The sequence below is a fragment of the Podarcis tiliguerta genome, assembly GCF_965153285.1.
Source record: "Podarcis tiliguerta genome assembly, chromosome: 2".
NCBI classification, from domain to species: domain Eukaryota; kingdom Metazoa; phylum Chordata; class Lepidosauria; order Squamata; family Lacertidae; genus Podarcis; species Podarcis tiliguerta.
Window position 1 is genome coordinate 89,534,636 of NC_139535.1, and position 22,890 is coordinate 89,557,525.

The following is a 22,890-nucleotide window of genomic DNA, read 5'->3' on the forward strand; positions in this document are numbered from 1 at the left end:
TCAGTAAGGCATTGCCATAGTCATTAAATTTTACCTGGGGGCAGCTTATCTTCCACTGGCCCTGAACAGGAATTAAACTAATGAACAGGTTTCTCCCTACATTGTGCCCAAACTGTTCTCACCTTTCTCATCTTCACCAAGCACTCAAGAGGCAAATCCTGGCTTGTGTACTAAGGTTTCATTATCTTACAACTTCAGGAAAGACAGTTGTCAGGTTTTCAAAGAGACAGGATGAGATCAGCATGATATATTTACACACTACACAGAGTGAAAGTTGAGTGATCAGCCCTGGATCAGTGACCTGAGAAGGAATTACGTTTTCATTCCTAATACCACTTAATGAGATCACCATTTCCAGCAAGGAAGCCAGAGCCTACAAAGATTTTATATGGTCAGGGTAAAAATGGTGTGATAAGGACAGTGAAGGCTGGTTCATTAGGGCTACTGGGGCATAGCCCTCCCACTGAGTATGTCAAGGAGTTTTAAAACATTTCCTCCCCCAAATCTCAAATCCACACACACTTTCCTGTTCCCCACACATTTTATGCCTCCTTGGACTTAGAGGCATTTCTGCCAATCTCCTGTTCTCTGGCCAATCAGCTTTCTGCATCACTCAGCAATCCTAAACCCGAATACAGCTATGGCAAAGAGGTCCCTCCCATGGATCTCTAAGCAACAAAACCAGGGGTCAGCAAACTTTTTCAGCAGGGGGCCAGTCCACTGACCTTCAGACTATATTTTGAAAAAAAAATATGAACGAGTTCCTACGCCCCACAAATAACCCAGAGATGCATTTTAAATAAAAGCACACATTCTGCTCATGTAAAAACATGCTGATTCCTCGACTGTCCGTGGGCCAGATTTATAAGGTGATTGGGCCGAATCTGGCCCCTAGTTTGCCTGCTCATGAACAAAACCATGTGATTGATTGGCATGCCTGATCAGACAACCCACTTTGAAGGCTTCTACTTCATCTATTGTTATGAGAACTATATAGCACAGCCACTATAGCAGATATGGAAGGAGTCAAAACTGCTTCAGACACAGCCTCATGTGGGTAGCTTTAACTTATATCACAATCATTCATCTGTTCTGAGCATACACTCTTCAGTACTTGTTGACTGAGGGCTCTTGCTTTTTGCATTTGTCTTTGATTGCCTTTTTGTGTAAAGTGAGCACCACTGGATACAAAATGAATCTCTTGTTTGTAAAACAAATGCTGTTCTTGCTTACCCATACCATTTTTGTTTCATGGATATGGACATTGGGGGGACTTGATCCATGATCCATCCATAACAATGGGATTAGAATCTCACCACCACTCCAGCCACCTACTCTGCAGTGAAGACTAAAGGTAAAGGTAAAGGGACCCCTGACAATTAGGTCCAGTAGTGGCCGGCTCTGGGGTTGCGGCACTCATCTCGCTTTATTGGTGGAGGGAGCCGACGTCCAGCTTCCGGGTCATGTGGCCAGCATGACTAAGCCGCTTCTGGCAAACCAGAGCAGCGCATGGAAATTCTCTTTTAAAAGGTAATGTAGCTGCCAAATAGGTGATGATTTCTCTTTAAATTCCCAATAAAGAGTTAATGGTGCATGATCAGGATTAAACATCGTATCTATTTCTGCTTTTACAACAGACTGGAAAAATGATGTTACAAAAGTGTAATAAAAAGACCTATGAACGCTAGAATAATAAGTGCAGTCCCCTTTGTTAGGGTGATAATATCACCAAATACCCAGCCAACCATTTTTAAAAGATAACTGGGATATTATTAGCATGTCCTGTGTTTGTTGATCTGTCTAATCTTGGGCTCAATACCTCATTAAAGTCTTCTTCCTATATGTATGCTGCCTGCAACAAATGTATCCCAAACCTTAATTAGATTCATGAAAAACTGCTTTCGGCCGTGTGAGGCGCATAAACACATACAAATGTAGCTTCAAATTCAATTACACCTTTAAATAAAATGCATCTATCTTTCTATACTGCGGTTCCCTCTTTACTCATGAAGTTTATTATTCTCTCTAGGTTTCCAAGATGTCTAGCAATTGCAGCAACAAACCCTAGTCTCCTGGCTAAGAATCAGAGAGGTTCATGACATACAAACTAACAATTGCAGCCTGGCCAAGGGAGATATAAAGGCTAGCAATGCAGCAATTTTTGCACTGTTGGCAGTCTTGCCTATCAGCTACCATCTCACTTGCATGAAAAACTACTCATTGAAAGCAGTCTAATGACATGACTATTGTAAGATCAGAGGAGGAACTCACAATGATATCATGATTTGTAATGTGTGTGCAGCACAGCAGTTGTTCATGGACTTACCTATCCACCTCATGAGTGATGTCAGGATCTGAAGATACTTTGTTTTCTGCACATTAAAAAAGGTGAATGGGCCCAAGAGGATGGTAAATGCTGCCTGAAATAAGGAACAAACAAAAAGTCAAGAAAATAATGGAGTTAAAAGCAAACTCACTATGTACAACTCACATAAATTGTCTCTATTACTGATAATCATTCTTTTGTTTTAAAATGAAAACAACCCTTTTTCAAAGTCAAACCATTTGACTGACATCTGACTAGGGCAGAATTAGAGCATTTGTGAAATTTTGGTTCATAAATATTTGCCATGACTGCTACGTAGCTCTACAAAATATTTATTTTCCATTCTCTGCCCATATTCTGTTTAGGCTTGCATACTTGTTCTTGCTAACCTATTTAGCAGTAGTACTCTCTAGATTTTAATAAAAGATACTGTAATGTCAATATTAAACACCCCATACAAAGAATACATCATGGGGGGGGGGGGGGGAATTAGCATATAAACAAAAAATGATGAGCAAATCAGTATATATTTAGGGAAGGTGCTAAAACATCCAAAATTATTCCTGGTTGACCCCTCTACAGGTATTGAAAGTGAACAGAAGATTCCCACTTCTAAATGGTTGTTCATTCTTCTTAATTTGTAACAGAGACCAAACTTGTTAAGTCGAACATTACACACACACACAGAGTTTTGTTTTCCATCTCTTCACATCCCCATTTTTGCCAACACAACTATGCTTTACATCACTTCAACTTCCTCTTCTTGTGAACTCTCTTCAAATAACCAAACAGAAGAGCCAGCATATTGAATGCTATCAGATTCTCTACCATTATAGTTGTTGTTATGTTACTGGAAAAAAGTTGTAGTGGCTACCAGGCCCCTGGGTTGGGGGAGAGAGAGGCTGTATCCAATCATGACCACAATATTGAACGGGAACATTGGCCACAACAAAAAATCACCCCAAGCTAGTCTTTGCCCTATAATACTAGTACGTGGTGCCCCCTGAGGCAAATAATCAGCTAGGGAGGGGAGAAGGCAATGATTTATCATTCAGAAAGATGTCCCAGTAAGATTCTAGTCTCCCCTCACCTGTTACTGAACTTTTATTTTAAAAAACAGCTGGAGACCCAATTTCAGATCCCCCTAACACATGTCTCTTCACTGAAAAGATTTATCCAGACCATTTTAATTTTTCAGTGTGACAAACAAAAGGGCATCATGACAGCCCTCAAACTGCCAGATTTTCAATATTTCACATTACTAATATAGATTCTCTTCAATTTTATGGGTGTCAAGGACAATTTTTTATATTAAAGGTTACAAATTGAGACACACTTTGTCTTAATAGATATTGCAATTTATTTTGTGTAATTATATCAATGTTCTGTTCCCTTTTTTTTTTTAAGGAACAGTAAAGCTGATTCTGCAAAGCAGTTTGTTAAAAGCACATAATAAAACTGCTGGGAAAAGTCCTATAGATCCATTACACTGATAGTCTAATAACTCAAATAGTTAGAGCACTATTAAATGTCAACCTTCCTTTAAAATGTCTAATTTGTAAATATTGATAAAATATTGGAAGATTAATTTTGGACCCAATTTCCATTTATTTCTACTGTCTAGACAAGCAATATTTTTTTCTTCTCTTGTTCATTCAAAATTTATAAATAAAACACCAAAACAAGGAAAGTTAGTATTATTGTAATCACCTATAATGGCAAGACAAAGAGACTAAGAAAGAGGCAGAATTTATCCAACAGTTAAAGGGCAAGTTAACCTTAGCTGCAATCCTGATTCTACATGTCAGTTCTTTATTAATTCCTATATAAAGCTGGTAGTCAGTGAGCCTGTTTAGTCTCATTCCAATGAAAGTCATAAATATTCTTCAAAGCTCTTAATATTCCCAACGGTGCAACAATACTGCAGCTTTGTAATACAGTTCAATATTTCAAAATCTTAGCTCTCCGTTTATTTTGTGAAAAACTCATTATTTGCCATATGAGATGCTTTTATTAATCACAGTCCATCAGTCAGTAGTGCTGACTGCTTAATGAAATGAAATTTGGGGATAACATTTTTATATATGCAAATTTTCCTGTCCATAAAATACTCCCTATGTCCTTAGCAAACATCCACTTATCAAAATTCAAAATATTTTGTATAAGTAAAGTTACTAATTTATAAAGTTCTGGGGGAGAAAGCCATTTGGACCATTGAATTTGAATTGTTCTGCACTTCTGATGGTTATATACACATAATATAATAGACTTCAATCTACTGGACTAAATTTTGTCAGTGGTATAATTTGAAACTTCCTGCAACATTATTCCACCAATCATAATTTGATGAGTTATGCTTTGTTGAAGCAAGTATGTTGTCCATGGGAGAATATGAAAAATGTGGTCCAAAGTAAAATGTTAAAATATTTAATGGTTCCATCTTTAAACTACTTTATGAATATCTGATAGTTTTCCCTTTACTGAAGTCACCTATTCAAATACATAGCCATTACCTAACTCAGATGAGTTAGGTTATTACTATTACTATTCTTAATTTTTAAACACTTGCAAAAACAAAACAAAACAAAACAAAACAAAAAAACAGCAACACCAGGGTATGGTACAGTATGCCACAGAATGACAGAATCCAACTTTCAGGTTTTAAATTTCAATATATTTTAATTAATATATAACACACACACACATCATATAATCAAGTCACCTTCTTGAAAAGCATCTATTTCTGTAATATGCTTTCCAAAGAAAGGTTTATGAGAGTCATTTCATAGACATTCTAAAATATATATTTTTATATCTGGGATAACATCTGAGGAAAATTGTATCTTCCCTAGGGATTCAAACTATAAAAAATATTTTTTCTAATCTCTCGTGCATCCTTTTCTCTCTCTGGGACTGCTTCCATATGTTCCTGATTTATCTAATAATCTCACACCTGTAATTCTAATGCATCTCTTGGATGACTATTTTGTTTGTCTTCATTTTCTTTATTTAGTTAATATATTTTCGCCTTTCAAATTAGAGCATCAAGTCCATCAACAGTAAAACAATTATTATTCAGTTTCCTAATTATTTTAATCCACTAATTCATTAAAGAGATTCTTCATTATAATAAATCAGCTAATTCGTTAAAAATTGAGCCTCATATTACAAATGAAATAACAATCATTTGCATGAAATCAATAATTAACCAGTTCATTAAGCCCAATTACTTAATTCAGTTCCTTCTGCACATTTAAGTTTTATCAAATTTTAATCTCATTTTTCTTCAGAGTCATAGTTGATCATAATAGCAAATGTTTCACTATTTCACTGATTTATCCAATTATATGTTCTTCTATATGCTAATTTTTGCATGTTCTGATGGCAGGATAGTTCACAAAGCTAAAAAGAACAATGACATCATAACATCTAATTTAGTACTCCTGCCTTGATTGAGAATCCTGAAAAATAAAATAAAGAATTAGCAGTATGTCTCTATAATGGCACCCCAGCTTCCCTGGGTCCTGTGCTGGGCCGGGTGAAGGAGTTCCAGCCAAGTCATCATGTATAACCCCCTGCTTATCCACCCTTCCTGTTAAACTCTCAGTACCACCAAGCAAAAGTATTTTTCTATAAGGCTTCCTTTTACCAATCAACCTAAAAATTCCCTTGTGTCTCCTTGAGAACACCTGCAAGTAGCATGGAACTTAGCTTAGACATGGGGTGGTTTTCAAATAACATAGACATTTTATGAATTAAGACTTAAGGTTTGCTAAAATAGTTCTTAAGGAAAACAAGCTTATAAGCATTTCTGTTTTGACGCACCAGTTATACAATTTCTTATGTGGCTGCACTAGAACGTTTCCTGTGACTGGTTTGTGTATTTCAACAGTATCAACTGATACTATTGATACAAAATGACTGATAATTTTGTATCAACTTACAAATGTTATAAAAGTGACACTGAAAAGAGCGGGTTGTTTGGAATGCAATATTTACTATTATTTTACATTATTTATATCATAATGCCACCCGGTCTGGTGAGGGGACCCTTCCCCTCTGTACTGTATTTAAGCCATGATACTGAGGGCTTTTGAAGGGCAATAAGACCTGCATCAGCAGCTGACATGTGCAAGATGCTGAGGAAGAGACTTACCATCATCACCCTCTCTGACATTTGCCTTTCGATGCTGTCAGTCTCCCCTGGAGGAGAGATATGGGAGCCAGCTGTATGTCATCTACCCCTCTCCTCTGAATTGTATTTAAGTCAGGCTCGTTGGAGTGCAGCAAGACCAGTACCAAAAACTTTATTGTTAACTCTTGTTTTTGTTTGAATTTACATATTTAAGCCTAGATAATTACTGCTGAACTTGTTCTGTGTTTGCCAAATAGTTGATTTTTATCATTTTTTAATTTACTGGCATGTTTTGTATTTTGTATATTTGTATTTCCAATGCTCTGTATTTCGATGTTTGGACATTTGCTGTAAGCCGCTTTAGGCACAGCTCATTGTGGAAAAGCGGCATTTAATCAATGATGTTTTGAGATGTATTACTCTTATTGTGTTGTGAGCCACTAAGGGCACATTTATGCAAGAAAATAGCCTGCTAATTAAAACAACCAACCAGACAGCTATGGCCTACTGCTGACAGTAAAGTTCTCCATTTGCTGCTTCAGAAAATAGCTCCTCCTCTACGCCAGCCCTCTTTCTGCAGATCCCAGTGGGAGGCAATGGGACCAGTGGCTGAAAACTACTGGTCTAAAAGCAATGTAAGGATGTGAACAGGCTCAGATAAGCATCCTGAAGTTGTCTTTTGAAAACCTGCCCATTCAGAGACCCTTGACAAAATGCAGCATTAGTAGCCAAGAATAACATTTCATCTATGCAATTTTCCTTCACCGCCCAGGCAATACAACAGGATCAGAGAAAATGCACAACATGCGAAGGAGCTGTGACCTCTTTATGCTGATTTGCTATCACTGGGGAATGAAGTACTACTCCACCAAAAGTCTCTAATTAACTAAGCTATATAATAATGAGAAGAGGGCTTTAAAGAACACTCAAAGAATGTCAAGAGGTTTGAAATGTGGGTGAGCGTGGACTGAGCTAAGTGAAATAGAATCCTATCCCAGAGGGATTATTTTTATTGGCAAGGGAAGAGGGTGGGGGAAAGATTACTAATAAAGAGATACATTGATCCATTCAGCTTATGTTTTCTTTTCTGTTTCCTGTATCAAAGTTCTAAATATAAAGAATAAGTGAAAACTTCCGTAACTATGCTTGCACAATTAGAATTAAAGTGGAAAGTGTTATGGGACGAAAGCATACATCTAATGGGCTGTATTTCTGTTTTAATTTGTTTTACCCAGCTGCAGTAGCTGATGGCACAGTATGTATGTCTTATTTACCTGACTTCCCTCTGGCGAAGGCACTGCATATCAGGATGGAGAGACGGGGGGGGGGGGGGCGAGAACGAGGATGTGATAAGGTCAGCACCAGCTGGATCAAAGGATTGGTTCTACTTGCATGCTAGTACTGCACTGACCTCACCATTGCGTCCTCCTACCCCCATGAAGCAATGACTCAGCAGGAAGGAGGTCAGGTAAGTGGTACAGCCCCACAATACCGTTCAGTACTGCCCAGCAACAATTCAATGTCAAAGCATCCCATGGTAGCTTGGGGAATCAGTGAGAAACAGACATGGAGACTGAAGTTAACACTTAGGTTGTCGCAGCAGAAGCACTTTGGTTGTCCCCTTCCATTCATGCCTGGTTTAGAGGCAATCTAGAAGCAATACTAGCACAATATGCTCAACTGCAGTTAAGATTTTCATATGCTTCCCTTTCTCACTGTTCTATTAACAATGATTATTTGGTGCACTCCAAAACACATGACCACAGCAAGGGAATCGAAAAGTTGCATCAGTACCAAAAGAAGAGCAGCCATCTTTTAAATCTGGAAGTTATTATTCAGTTCCCAGCCCTTCTTCCTTAGGAACACACAGTCAAACAATTAACACAACCCCCTTCAAAAAGAGATGATTAGCTCATACATCAAAAAGAGCTGAAACAAAGAGACAGACAAGGGATGTGGATAATTAAGGAACAGGTGTTCTCTGCAAATTAGAACACACCAGAACCAACTGGCAAAAACAGCCCCTTGGCCCAGCAGAAGGAAGGACGGAGAATCCCCAATGGACGAGGTGACAGGGTTTGAATCCTGTAATTGCCTCAGATCAATTGTTGCTTTAGGGTGCAAAGGCCTGTCTGGAAAGCCTAGTTTACAGACATATTTGCGGCAGCAAACTCAGAGAAAACTGCTGCCTGATCAGTTGCTATGAGGGTAGATGTCAGAAGGGTTTTAAAGTAAACCCTTCTGAGACAGTTTTGTAATCTTACTTGCACATGGTTATAAATTCTCAATCACTCACCACCATATCCTCTCCCACTGATCAGCTTCAGAGTACATCTTCAAATACACCCTCTCCTTCACTCAGTTGATTATCACAGAGAAATAACATATAAATCATTGTACCTGAACTATGGATCTATTTCCTAATCCCTTTGATTAAGAAAATATATATTTTGCTCCTAATGAGTCTCAAATTGAGCCAAAAGGCATGATGAATTTGCTTCTCTAACTGTCCAGTCCCCAAGATAAGGATAATCAGAGAGGAGGTAGAAATGTTTAAACATTTTTTTCAAAAGGGGTTCATGTCACTAACTGCCATTAGCAGGCACAGTGGAGCTATGTCTGTCATAAACCAGCAAAAAGTACAGTCCCAAAATAAAGTTCTTTCATGCAGGGAGATTGACAAATGAACCACAGGTAACAATTAAAACCATTTCCTAAGGAATGATTGTTAGTTTTGCAATAAAATACACTGTGAATAGTTCACAAATAGAAAGGCCAGCATAATTTTGTTTCAGAAACAGAAATATTCTAAAAGCTAAGACTTTTGCATCCTGCTATCAGGGAAATGAAAAGCAAATGAACTTTAATTATCTCTTGTGTTAAAAAGCAAATCATTAGTGTATGAAAACCTAGGGTTCATCCACACTTTCAATTGTCCTGATGCTTTCTCCCTGGAAAACCCACTGTTTACTGTGGCATCAGAGCAAATTTCAATCAGGTTTTCTCTGGATTGATGTTTGCTCCAATTTAGCACTAAAGAATAGGTTCTCCAGGGGAAAGCAGCAGGGAAAAGGCAAAACTGCTTGGACCCATGCCTAGAAAGCATAGGTCAAGCAGAAAACCACTTGGATCTGTGCTTTGTTAGGCACAGGACAAGCAGAAGTATGGGCAATAAAAACTAAATAAAAAAGAAGTGTGGATGAGCCCTTATAAAAAGGTAAAGGACCCCTGGATAGTTAAGTCCAGTCAAAGGCGACTATGGGGTTGCGGCGCTCATACAGCAACTCTGATCATGAAAAGAAATAATAATTTACAGGATGTGCATTATACTCATGGACAGAAGTAGGCCACACTCCTATTTAAGGTAGGTTGCAGCAATGACATAACTAGCATCTTGTGTCTAATGATTTAAGCTGCAATCCTAACCCTACTTACCTAGGAGTAAGCCCCACTGAATTCAATAGGACTTCTGAGTTGACGTGGTTAGGACTGGGCTGTAAAAGAGAGAAAACAAAGAAAGGGTGGCCAGATGCAGATATGGGCAGCTCCCCTGCACTTTTACAATTTACATGGAAGAGGGAATTTCAAAAGAAGTGGGTTTTCTCATCTTCTGTACTCCCTTCTGTATTCTTAAGATGCAACTGAGCATCTTAGAGAGGAAAAGAGGAAGACAGCAATATATAATTAAAAATAAAAGTTTACCTCCAAGTAGTAGTCAAAGATGGGTCCAAGGTCTGAAGCGGTTCAAGAATATTGAGGTGGAGTCAAAAGTCAAGGATCCTGTTCATGGTTGGGTTCCTGACACGACTTAAGATTTTAACTTCACTTTTTCTTCAGAAAAAGAATATATTTTGTCTGCACTAGCTCAATAAATATTAAGCATCAAACCTTTCAAGCTATAAAGCTGTAGCTAAACTCACAGAATCCTAGTTGGCACTTCAAGAGTTCTGGAATTGGCAGCTTACATCCCAAGCTACCTATTTTAGAAATATCTAAGGCATTTATCACCCTGCCTGCTAAGCTTTAGCAAATTAACCTGAGGCGGAACAAACAGGCAAATCTTCAAATTGGAGCACATTACTTAACCCTGGTGGTTTACAACTGACAACAATCGATTCAGAAGAAAGGTTCATATCAAACTGAACAAGATAAGAAATTATGCCTGCTTTTCAATCATGAGCCGCATATCCATTTATTACATCCTTTGCTGTTAGCAAGGAGAATATTTTTAAACCAAGATCAAGCAAGGCAGTTATTCTTATCTACAGGAAAACTCCTATAAGCTCTATTCATTGCTCTCTCTCTCTCTTGAGCAGGAGTGGGGAACTTCTAACCCATGGGCCTACCAGGGCCTCCTATTTGGCCCATGACATTGGTTTGGCCCAAAGCACACCCACACACCCTTCACATGAAATCATATGTCAAGGCACAGGTAAACCAGCAGGCCAATTTAAAAGGAAGACTCAGGAAGGAATTCTAAAATGAACTCCTAAATCTTTCTTTCCAGCTGTAGCTTGAATGTAAGCTAAGGCTGCAAAAGAAGAAACTCATAATCTGGAGTGCATGCAGAGTGCACTCCTAATTCTTCTTGTGCATGCCATGAATTCAAAGTCACATCACCTGACACCAGGTAATGGAAGCCCCTTCCCCACTCTAAGTGGCCTGCAGAATGTAGGCCATTTTGAATCCTGCCCACCAAGCAGGATCCAGTTTCTCACCCCTGTTCCGGAATGACAAACATTGATCAAAGGCTACTGAAGCAACCAACTAGAAGCTCTGCACTAAAATGAAGAAGTCGGTTTCCTTATAAGTATCTTGCATATGAAACTAGACCAACCCAGCACACAATAGAGTGAGATGGCAACAGTTTTGTATCTTTTGCTGAATATTTTGTTTCCAATCAGAGTTAGTAGCTAGGTGATCCAGGAGGCAGAGGAGGAGGAAGAAACAAAGTTTATCTCTCTAAATTGCCTCCAGGCTAGTGAGAGAATGAGCAGCAGGCCAGCTTACAGAGCTGGAAAAGTGTTGATGTACTAAAGTCTGTTATTACCTCCCAAAGTCAACATTCGTTTACGTGCCTGTACCAGAATTCAGAATCTCACCTTCTGCATCTGTTGCCATCAATATTTTAAATTACATTCTTTTATTAGATAACAATATAATATATTGGGCTCAGCTGAACCATCTTGCTGCAAACACCAAGACTAGGCAGTTAGTAATAGAATTCCATACACAAAATGTTTAAAGGGTTACATTACAAGTATGAGGCTTACTCATTCTTCCAATCTAAAATTCAGTTCTCAACACTTCCGCAGCAATTAGTGGTTTGTTTTTATTTTTAAAAAATCTCATGAAAATTCAACAGTCTTTTAGTGTGAATTTTTATTAACGCATTTCTGTATGCAATTTCCCCTAATATGCTGTCTTTTTGTATGTTATTTACACTAATACATGCATTTATATGCACACTTAATCTTAGTTTATGTTTTCTGTACACCTTATTTGGCTGCAGAATTGCATTGCAAAATTCAGAGAGGTGCAAATTTTGAGTGAAGGCTGTGTTTTAGTTTCACATATGCTTTCAGAGAATGCAGATTTGCCAAGTTTATCTTTAAATACGAACTGAATCAAATATATCCACCAACCCTACCTACTCTTACCAATGAAATGCGGTTATTTTTAAACAGCCCTTTTTCCATACGAGAGCAGTATAGAGTCTCACATTTTTCCAATGTCATTTAATTGTGTGGGGGTTGGAGAAATACTACTGCCTGCACTGGCAGGGCTACTGCCTGGCCTGCAGCTGCAAGGTGTGGGGCAGTAAAAACCAACCGTGTACTTTAAGGAGCAGAAAAACAGAATGTCCTTCAATAGAGGATAAATAACAGCTCTGCTGAAGATCTCGTCGACAAAGGACATTAAAATGTTGTGATAGCTTTGAAGGTTGAATAAGATCCTTGGTAGATGTGTAAGCAATAATAAAGCCAGTAAGCAAAGTTATGTTGCTGACAGAGGCAAGCACCTTAGATTTTTTTAAACTGCCCATTCTGCAAACTGACCCAGAGTTCACAAGGTAGCTAACGGCCTAAGTAACAAGCTCTGGAGTTAGTTGCTGGTAAGCACTAGGCCATTTAAGGAGGTACTAACGTGCTTCAAATCACAATAAAAGTGTTTCAATCGCCTTAAAAACAATTTCAAGTATAGCGCTTCTATTTACTGCTCCAAAAACTAGTCATCACTGCTGGTTTAGTCTATCTGTTTTCAGCCTGTAAGGCCATTAGCAATAGCTGGTGGAGTAATTTTATGACAAAACCCCCAGCAACTACTGTCCTTATGCCCCCATTACAGAAGCTGTGAACACTGCAACGGCATCGCACACATTGATATTACAACCAATCAATTGCAAATATCAGGAGCAGAAAAGGGGCCCAAGTCCCCTCTTGATCTGATGGCCAACACTCCCTTGAACACTCCTTCCTGAACCTTGCATGCCATCTGTCTTGTCTTTGCAGTTTGACAGTTGACATGCTTCTCCCTCTCATATGAATTCTGATCTTCAGCAAAAGCACCAGATGGCTCTTGAGCTAAAATCTAAGCTTTATCCTTCACAGTTTTATGATACAAATCACAGGAAACAGAAGATTCCATCCGCTTGGGCAGCACTCTCCAAAAACCTTTGGAAGGCTTAAATTATAAAAATTAAGAGCTATGATAGCTGTTATGATGCTGATATCTAAGAAAATAGCATGTCAATTTTGTAATTTGCAAGTTATTGAATATGCTTTTAAAAATGAAGAGGGGAAAAAAAGACAGAGAAAGTAAATGTGCTTCACCAAGAAGGCTCAGATGCAAGCTGGATTTTAAATGGCATTTTTGCTGAATAGCGAAATAAATAATCAGAAATCAATTTTCTCGATTCCATTGTACATACTGCATGGTTTATGATACAATTGTCTTATTCCATGCTTAGCCACACTTAAAAACACCTATTCATGATGGACTACATGGAACTGGCGGAAATGACTGGCAGAATCTGAGACCAGGGAGAAGAGTCGGTGGAAGAAGACTGGAAAAAGTTTAAAGATTATTTACAGAAATACTGCAAAATTAATGAATGTTAAAAGAATGGTGGAATGAAGTTATATGGCTTTAGTAGAAATGTTATAAGGATTTAAGTATAAATAGATTAATAGAATATTATAGGTAAAATAAGGTTAGAATGTGTTAAGATAATTATAGGACAGAAAACAGAGGAAGATGGAAAGGAATTGCTGAAATAACTGATAGACGTGGAATACAAAAAGGGAGGTGTGAGGAGGTCGGTGAAATAAGTGAATGAAAGATAAGATATTGAAACTGTTTGAGTGTTTTAAATTGTTTTTGTTTGGTTTTGTTAGTTTAATGTGTTAGTGTTATGTAGTGTTTCTGTATTGTATTGCTCTTTTTTGTTTTTGTTTTTGTTTTGTTTTGTAGTGTTTAAATTCTTTTAAAGGTAATAAATATTATTATTTTTTAAAAGAACACCTATTCAGTATTATGATGATTATAATTCTTAGGCTCAAAAGTGACAAATGTTGAGCCTGGATAGCTCAGTTGGTTAGACCATGGTGCTGATAACGCCAAGGTTGCAGGTTCGATCCCTGTATGGACCAGCTGCATATTGCAGGGGGTTGGACTACTAGATGATCCTCAGGGTCCCTTCCAACTCTACAGTGCTGTGATTTTTGTTAACTTTCAAAATAGGTATAAATAGGGCTACCAATTAATTTCTGAACCTTTAGAATATGTATCCTATGCATGTAAAGGATTTAAAAGTAATTAAAATTTTGGAATTGAACCCAGTATCAAGAGTCAGGGTCACGAAGAGTCGGACACGACTGAACGACTAAACAACAACAATCAAGAGCTAGGGAAACTTACTCCTGCCTTGATTTAAAAAGCTTGTTGTAAGGATTAGATTGCTAATCTAATCAACCTGGCCTCAGCTTCTTCTTTCTTTCCAATGAAAGAAGGGGACAAAAACTGAATCATTTGAAGATAATGAACTGCTGTGCTCATTCACAGTTAAGGAATGCTCACATTAGTGCAATATTATGATGAAAGAATGAATTGTCATTGTCAACTATGTCATCTTTGCTAAGAAACTAAAAGACCAGCTTTTATCAAGGCCTGATATAGTTTAACAAAAATTATTAAACTCAGTGAGTTGCATCCTGTTTCTCCCTTGCTATATTTAAAAGACCCAGAATGTTTTTCAGAAAGCAATTTGACAAAAGGAATGTGGTTCCTAGCACTAATAGAACGAAGTCATAGCAAACAGCAAGCTTGCATCTATAGTGCAAATATGCTTCCATTGTCATTTTTTACGTGTGTGTGTGTAGAAATACAGACACTGCCAATTTTCTAAGGTGACTGTTTAATTCTTCATTGCCTGAGTATTTATGGTGCAGTATCTTGTAATCACTTTAGCGCCTCCTTGGCTTCCAACCTTCTCCATTCTGTATCTTCTAATTACATCAACACAGAGGGGGAAGGGAAGAAAAGCAAATGACTACAAGAAAACAGCTGAAATGTGCCAAACTGCTTCTACTGTACAGAGCAACACATGGGGGTGTTTTTGTTTCTTTCTATGTTACAAATTTTTGTGTTTTTATATTGTAAGTCGCTCTGAGATCCTCAGATGAAAGGCAGTATGGAAATTTAATGAATAATAACAATATCCTAAGTCTGCTCTGCAAGAGTTGTATTTGCTCTCAAAAGATGACAAAATGTTTCTCTAAAGTTTGCATCAGCAGTGGACTAAAGTAATAATTAATTCAATGAATATATGAGTTTGCCCCACAGGTAGTGAAACCACAGGGAAGGATATTGGTTTTGCTATTTAAGTGCTGTTTCTTGGTTTTTAGGACTGTGTGTGTGTCTTCCAACTTTGTACCTCAGCTTCACACATCCCTATCTCAAATATCAGTATGGCCAATGATTTATCTGTATTGTTTATTTGGGTTGAGATAATTCCCTGGTTCTTTTGTCTGAACAAGCAGTGGCACATGTGCTAAGGTGGAACTAGCCAGGCAGGGCTGAGGCAAGGCAGAGAAGTAGTGATGTTGGGGCCACACACTTGTAGTGGCAAGAGCACTGGACTGACATTGATATTCCCCCTGGTGCCCTTATGTGGCCCCAATAGGGCCACTGCCTGCCCAAACAAACACCAGCAATGTCAGTGCCACTGGTCTGAACCCAAGCTAGACCATGCCACTGGCAGGGATGGAATCCAAATCTGCCACTGCCATTAGAATTGCAAAATGAATTGAATGTGACTTATTGATGCGCACTTGTACAATAAGCATTCGGGAGAAAAAACTAAATTTGTGTTCCCCCCCAAATTATTTTATGATTACTAACATACATTGTCAAGTATAGATCTCGCAAAGTTTAGGTGTCTGTTTTCTTCATCACTGAGGGTGCAGTGTATTTACCACACACAGTAAGTTTAGACAACTCAATAAACTCTGCTCCCCAAAGGGAAGCCTTCACAGGCTTATCCCATTATTTGGCTGGTGAACAGCTGCTCCCTTGGGACAGAAATTATTTTGTTTGGTAGCTCAGCACTCACACAGTCCTCAGGGGCTACCTGTATCAGGACCATTTAAGTATTCATCTATTTTTCATCCTACTCTCCTCTCCAACCTCACTTTGAGGGCACAATACCTGTGAAGTTGGCTCCATAACTTTTAGTATTCCACAAGGAGGTTAAGACAACAATACCTCAATGTGTTTTTAACTACTAGCTCTTTTATTTAGTTTGCTGCTTTTATTCTAATTTATTTTTTGCTTCCAGCTTTTATTTTGTTTGCCTGATTGTTTTATTATTCTAATATAATTTAATTGTAGGCTGCTTTGAAATCCCTTTTTTAAACATAGGTGTATGGAAATCCAGTAAAATAAAGAAGCACCCCTGTCGATATAGTTACTGTACTGCAAAACTTTAAGACAGTGGTTTTCAACCAGTGTGCTACAGCACCCTGGGGTGCGTGAATGATGGTTGGGGTGCCGTAGGCAACACTGGCCTCTGTCCCTCTTTCCTTCCCTCCATCCCCTAATGCCCTCTTGCCTCCCAAAGGCTTGCACAGATGATTATTGCAGCAGCCCTGGCTATAAGCTCCACAGGCGAATGGTGCCTCTGGGAGGCACCTCCTCTTTGGGGCAGGGGGGACAGCTCAGAGACTGGGGCTGCCCAGAGGACTCCCAAAGAGGGGAGACAGGAGAGGAGGCTGAGGGAACACTTCACAAGGGAGGGTGTTTGCAAAAGGGTGAGAGGCTGCCAGCTCTGCAGGCAAGGGGTGACATAACTGGGCTCCTGAACCCCACAAGGGTGCCTCAAAAAGAATGTAGTTGGTTAAGGGAGCCATGGACTCAAAAAGGGTGAAAACCTCTGGTTTAAGTGTATAAGCTGTAAGCCTCCAATTCAAATATCATCTTAGCCATGACACCCAAGTAAGAAGGCAAAAGAGATATAAACAGTTATTCTGATTTCCATGAATTCAAAATCCTTGAAGGTTTAACAGCTGAGTACCCTTTTAATGCCAAAATTGTGTCACTTCTTTTCTTTTCAATAAGAAAGGTTTGAAGTCACATAACACAAGCTTTTCAGCTTTATTATTGCTATAATGTGAAATAGCAACTTAATTTTGGAATGGAAGAAGGATCAATTCCAAGGAACCATGAGAAGCGAATACAATTAGTTGTTAACAGAGAGAACATTAAATTCAAAGACCTGGCAAACCAATGTAATATCAACTAAGAAAAATTTTCAGTAACTGCAGCTTCTTGCCCCGTTTGACATTATTGAATGTACCAAAATTCTCTCATGCACTCAAATATTAAAACCAGAGTAGACCTGTCCTCATTTGCCTCCAGTCACTCAAATGAGATGCCCATGAAGAACTGTAGATATTCTTTAATCTAAAGTGCTGGGAGATAGTACCCACACTTTTTAAAAAATAAAGCCCCCCCCCCCCAATAAACCTGATCTCAGACACATAAAATATGTGCAGCCCCATCAAAATAGTTAATTTCATCTAAAGCACTTGCTTCATAAGACTCATTGCTATAATACACAATTACCCTCTTTTGGCTAATCTAGATATACTTTGACGTCACCAAATTCTTTTAAGGACAGCAAATCTTTGTTGAAAGGCTGCCACACTGTGGTTTAGCAAGGCAAACTTAAAGTATATGTTCCCAACCGCTGCAGCTGAGCTGCAGCTCTTTGGACTGGATTGCCTCTTAAGTAAGTAGTCAAACTATGCCCCTTGGCATAGCAATGCAAGACAAATATTTGTTCTCTGTATAGGCCATGGTTATGGTGTTTGGAATGGGACAACTGATTGCAAAAGCCCTTTCTTAAGACCATTCCTCCAGAAAAGCTCAGAGTCAGAACGAGTGACAGCATAATCCAGGCTTCAATTAAAAAGAATAGAAAAATTTCACATCATGAAGTACAGAGACATCTCTGTACAAAGAGCACATTCAGGTCCAGTGTGTTATCGATCTCTCTGTAAAGAGAGACAAGCTAATCCTTTAAAGCCAGCAGTTTCTATTTTCCTGAAGTCTCCCTTCAATGTAGATCCAAGGATCAGTTCCCACCCTGGAGCACTAAGGTACCTGAGCTTTCTGTTGTCCCAACACAACAGTGTCATCAAGAAGCAAACAAGAAATCAAATTCATCCCCTCAGAAGCCGATTCTAAAGGACCCTGAGGTTTTACTTGCAGAACAGGTAGGAGAGGAAATCTGCCACTATCTCAGCTATGTCAAATTAAGCAAAAGCTCAAACAGGTCATTTGTCTGTCTACAACTTTGGGTTCAGGCTGGAAATAATAGGCTGAAAGAAAAATGCTATAAAATAGTAGGACTGAGTTGTCTTTGAAAAGCAGGCAATTGACAGAATGAATTTACCAAGTTAATGGAAGACTAATGGCCCTGAAAGAAGGGAATGTCATATTAACAGGCCTGCATGCTAAGTTCTACACCAAGAAGTAAGGTACTGCATTCTTCTACTATCAGAGGGTGAGAGAATAATAATTACAGAATCACATAGATGGTGATCCCAGTGTTTGGAGCAACCTGGGCTTGCAAAGTGCAATCAAGCGGATTTCTCAAAGCTAATGTGGTTGAAGCAAGTGACAACTCATCAGTTTCTCAAAATCATGGTATGGGCAAAGAAAACCAGTTAGTTGTGGGCATTTAGCTCATTACTTACAGTATTTTTCGCTCCATAAGACACACTTTTTTCTTCCTAAAAAGTAAGGGGAAATGTCTGTGCATCTTATGGAGTGAATGTGTGGTCCCTGGAGCTGAATTGCTCAGGGGCAAAAAACAGATCATGCCTTTTTTAAAAAAAATAAATAAATAGGGAATTGGGTGTTGAAACAAAGCCCAAGTGATCAGAAGTGAGATAAGGGACGCTAGCAATAAAGGAGACTGCCTGGGAAGAGGGAGGTAAAGACAGCAAACTTGCAAGGGGAGGAGACAGGAAGACTAAATCAATGAGGAGAGAAATTAGAAGAAAAGGAGGAGCAAAAAACTGCTCCAGCTAAGGAAAAGACACTAAGGCAAACAAAAGGGAAGGGAGTGTTGAAAGGAAGCAGCTGATCGGTGGGATCAGGAGAGAGATAAGGAGCTAGGGAGGCTGCCTGGGAGGGGGGAGGTAAAAGCCCATGGATCCTCATTCACCCCAAATTCACCATCAGATCCCACAGCATGTCCATGGCTACAGCCTGCACCAAAAAAGATCACGCAACCACTGTTTCCTGGGGTCGCAATGGCACAAAAACGTGGTTACAAAACACGGACCACATGGATCCTCAGGGTTTTTGCATTGGGTCACCCCAAATTCACCATCAGATCACAGCATGCCCATGGCTACAGCCTGCACCAAAAAAATCACGCATCCACTGTTGCATGGGGCCGCAATGGTGCAAAAACGTGGCTACAAAGCATGGATCCACATGGATTCTCAGGATTTTTGCACTGGGCTACCCCAAACTCACCGTCAAATCACATGTCTGTGGCCACAGCATGAACCACAAAAATCATACACCTACTGTTTCGTTCAGAATATATTTTTTTCTTGTTTTCCTCCTCTAAAAACTAGGTGTGCCTTATGGTCAGGTGTGTCTTATGGAGCGAAAAATATCCTTTCATGCCTAAAGTCCATTTTGGGGGCCGGTCAATTTAATCCTGCCCCCATGGCAGTATATGTCCTGGGTAAAATCCCCAAATAGCCCCCCCCCCCAAAAAAAGAAATTTGGGGTAAAATTGTAAAAATAGCTCAACAACTTCAAACCTAAAAAAAGCTTTAAAAAGCTTAATAACTTTGGTTGGTCCTCACGCATGTTCACTTCATCAAATCTGGCCCTCTTTGAAAAAAATTTGGGCACCCCTGCCTTATGACATTCATGCTTCTCACACCTGCTCTAGTCGAAATTGTATCAAGATGTGTGCATACACTTCCTCAACTCCACGTTACTTTGTGCAGTTATGCTAGAACTTCTATTTCCAAAATTTTTGTAAATCTGCAATTATTAAAAGGCAACAAACAAAGAGCACTTTCAAGGCTTAAGCATGCCTAAGCTAGAGTCAGCAACCAGTCAAGTGAACTGACCAGTCAAGTGATGCTTATTTAACTATCACAAAAAATTGTTAAATATTATCTGAAGCCAAGACTACCAACGTGTTACAAAGTGGTTGCTTCTCTGTGTACTTCATTATGGTGTCATTTTGGGGCAAGGTCAGGAATGAGGGCTGCTTGTCACCTAGCCCACAAGCATTTTTTTGGTGGTTTTATTGAAACTGATCAGGTAAAGCTGAAATTTGGAGCAGATGCTCGTCTGGTCCCCTTAACTCAATACATAAATAACAACCACTGGCAGAGTTGCAAGGGCCACACAATTCAAAATGGTGGTTTGCAGGTGTGTTTTTTAAATTGTGATTTTGCAGTTATGAACATTAAACAGGATTCACTACTTTCCAGGCCAAACAGTGCAAATACAAGAGAACACATACTGATGTGTACATGCAAATATCCATATTAATTAACATGAAGCATAACTACCGGCATTATCTTAACTAATTATAAGGCCCTTGCAACTCTGATGATCTCTGGCATTTAATGACATCAGAATGAAAATCTATGCCAACACAACAGAATTGATTATGCATACAATTCATTGTTTCAAGATGCATGCTTGCTGCCACCTTACACTGCAAGACCCATGCAATTCTGACAATACAGTGGTACGTCTGGATGCAAACGGGATCCATTCCGGAGCCCCGTTCACATCCTGAAGTGAACATAACACGCAACTGCGCGTCTGGTTTTGCCGCTTCCGCACATGACGTCATTTTGAGCGTCTGCGCATGCGGCGAAACCTGGAAGTAATGCGCTCCGTTACTTCCAGGTCGCCACAGAGCACAACCCGAAAATGCTAAACTTGAAGCGTATTCATCCTGAGGTATGACTGTACACAGAAAAGATTTGCTCAGCGACAAGGACAAATGGACAAGGCTCCCAAAAGAGGGTTTCCTGCATGTTTTCTGTTACAAAAATGCCCATAAGATGTTACTGAGCTGCAGCATAAATATGCTACATCTTTTGCTCTCATTGATCGCTATGGTCTAAGCCTATATTTGATACTAGGTGGGTCCCTATCCTGATCATGGTGCTCCAGTGTATATGAATCCTTTAATTATGTTTTCATACAATGAAAGTACCTGGCATATTCAACTTTGGTATCTCAATAGAGAAGACTCCTTTGAATGTATAAGGCAGCCTCTGTTCTCTTCATATCAAAAATTTTTTGTGTGTGTATGAACTGCTCAGAGCCAGATGGGATAGCTGCTATAAAATCCATCCCTGTGGACAAGCTTCATTCAACCAGCCTTGCCCTCTGCACAAAGGCCATTTGGGTTAAATAGTGATAATAACCATACCAATTAGTATTAACATGCAAGGAAGACAGACTGCCTTTAGAGGCTTGTACTTGTATAAAGCAAAGAGGGGGAAAGGAAATTTTACAAGTCTGTAAGCAAACAAGGAGAGACCAGACATACAAAAGTAACTAAACTAAACTGACACCTTGACTAAGGAAGCCTGCTAGAGTCTGCTTTGTCTCTCAGATTGTACCATTTCTAAGAACAGTACCAGTATTTTCATGCATTCCTATGGCCCCATTATTTCCCCCGCCCCTGCAGAAAGCTCTACAGAACCCAATGACCTGGGTGGAGTGAGCACGTTTCTGCAATTCTATCTGTTTTTCTAGAATCCATATAAACCTCCACCATCTCACTTTCACCAGGGCTGGTTTGTGTGAAAGGGTTGGTTGTACTGGCATCAACAGGAGTTGATGAAGGGAAGGACTGGTTCGCTGGGAGATCTTTCACAGCTTTTCATCGCAACCCAGAGATCTTCACACAACTGTTACTGGTTTGCAGGTGTGCACCAGGAGATCTGCACACATCCAGCACACATGGATGTTGCTGGGATGAGGTGACCCAGAAAGAACAACAAGTTTAGAAGGGGGGCTCAAATGTCAGAGATATTTGGGAAACATTTGCCCCCTAAAAAAAATAAATCCGAAAAAACAACCAACAACCAAGCACACTTCTTACTCTCTACCAGTCCAGGCATAACGAATTTGATTTCCATAAGTTCAATCAGAGCTTCAGTATAGAAAGCTAGATACACCAACCATAGTGAGAAACTATGTAATCATAGTTTCTCATGTCCAATGCCCAGGTGGTGGCTAGAGCCATGGCACAACCCTCTGGTGACTCTAGGGGAAAGCTTCCAGTTGATTCACATCAACAAGCTCCCCCTACAGGTTGTTAACCCTCGTGTGACTCCCTGCAGAGTGGGCAGGAGTCAAGCATAGTCTGTTCGGATCCAACGCCTAAGCCAATATCAGTCACATTCTGTAAACAATAAAGTTGTGGCCTTTTTTAGCCCATTAACCTAAAATACTTGTGTCCACGTGTCTTATTTCATCACAAAGAGGGAGCAGGGCATCGACTCGCAACAGAAAAGTTGTGGTAAACTATGGTTGCTCCATGATCCGGGGCAACATCTAAATCCTTGGCAGGCTTACTGCTTGATCTCAAGAAACTATATATTAACAAGCTTGTGATCAAACAGGTGGGTCATAAAATTCGTAGGTCTTCCCAAAGAGTGGACTGTGTGCATGTTCTAGAAACAGACCTATCTATCGATCTGCAATAAGAATGGGGCCATAAGCCTGGAAGTGTTCGGTCCCACATATTACTGCTCCACAGCGCATCCTGAAGTTTATGGTGCAGAGCACCTGTACCTAGTTGAGGGCTGTACTCCAGATGGTGTGTATGTGTGTGTGTGTGTGTGTGTGTGAGTGAGTG

The 22,890-nt window shown here is 39.4% G+C and overlaps 1 protein-coding gene across 1 annotated transcript in view; it reads right to left on the minus strand.

Annotated features, from left to right (window-relative positions):
- TMEM104 (transmembrane protein 104) overlaps nt 1-22,890 on the minus strand; it is an 87,454-nt gene that overhangs the window by 35,271 nt on the left and 29,293 nt on the right. The window contains exon 9 of the mRNA XM_083430053.1: nt 2,327-2,420. Within this exon, the coding sequence (XP_083286179.1) occupies nt 2,327-2,420 (94 nt within the window). The remainder of the gene's footprint in view (nt 1-2,326; nt 2,421-22,890) is intronic.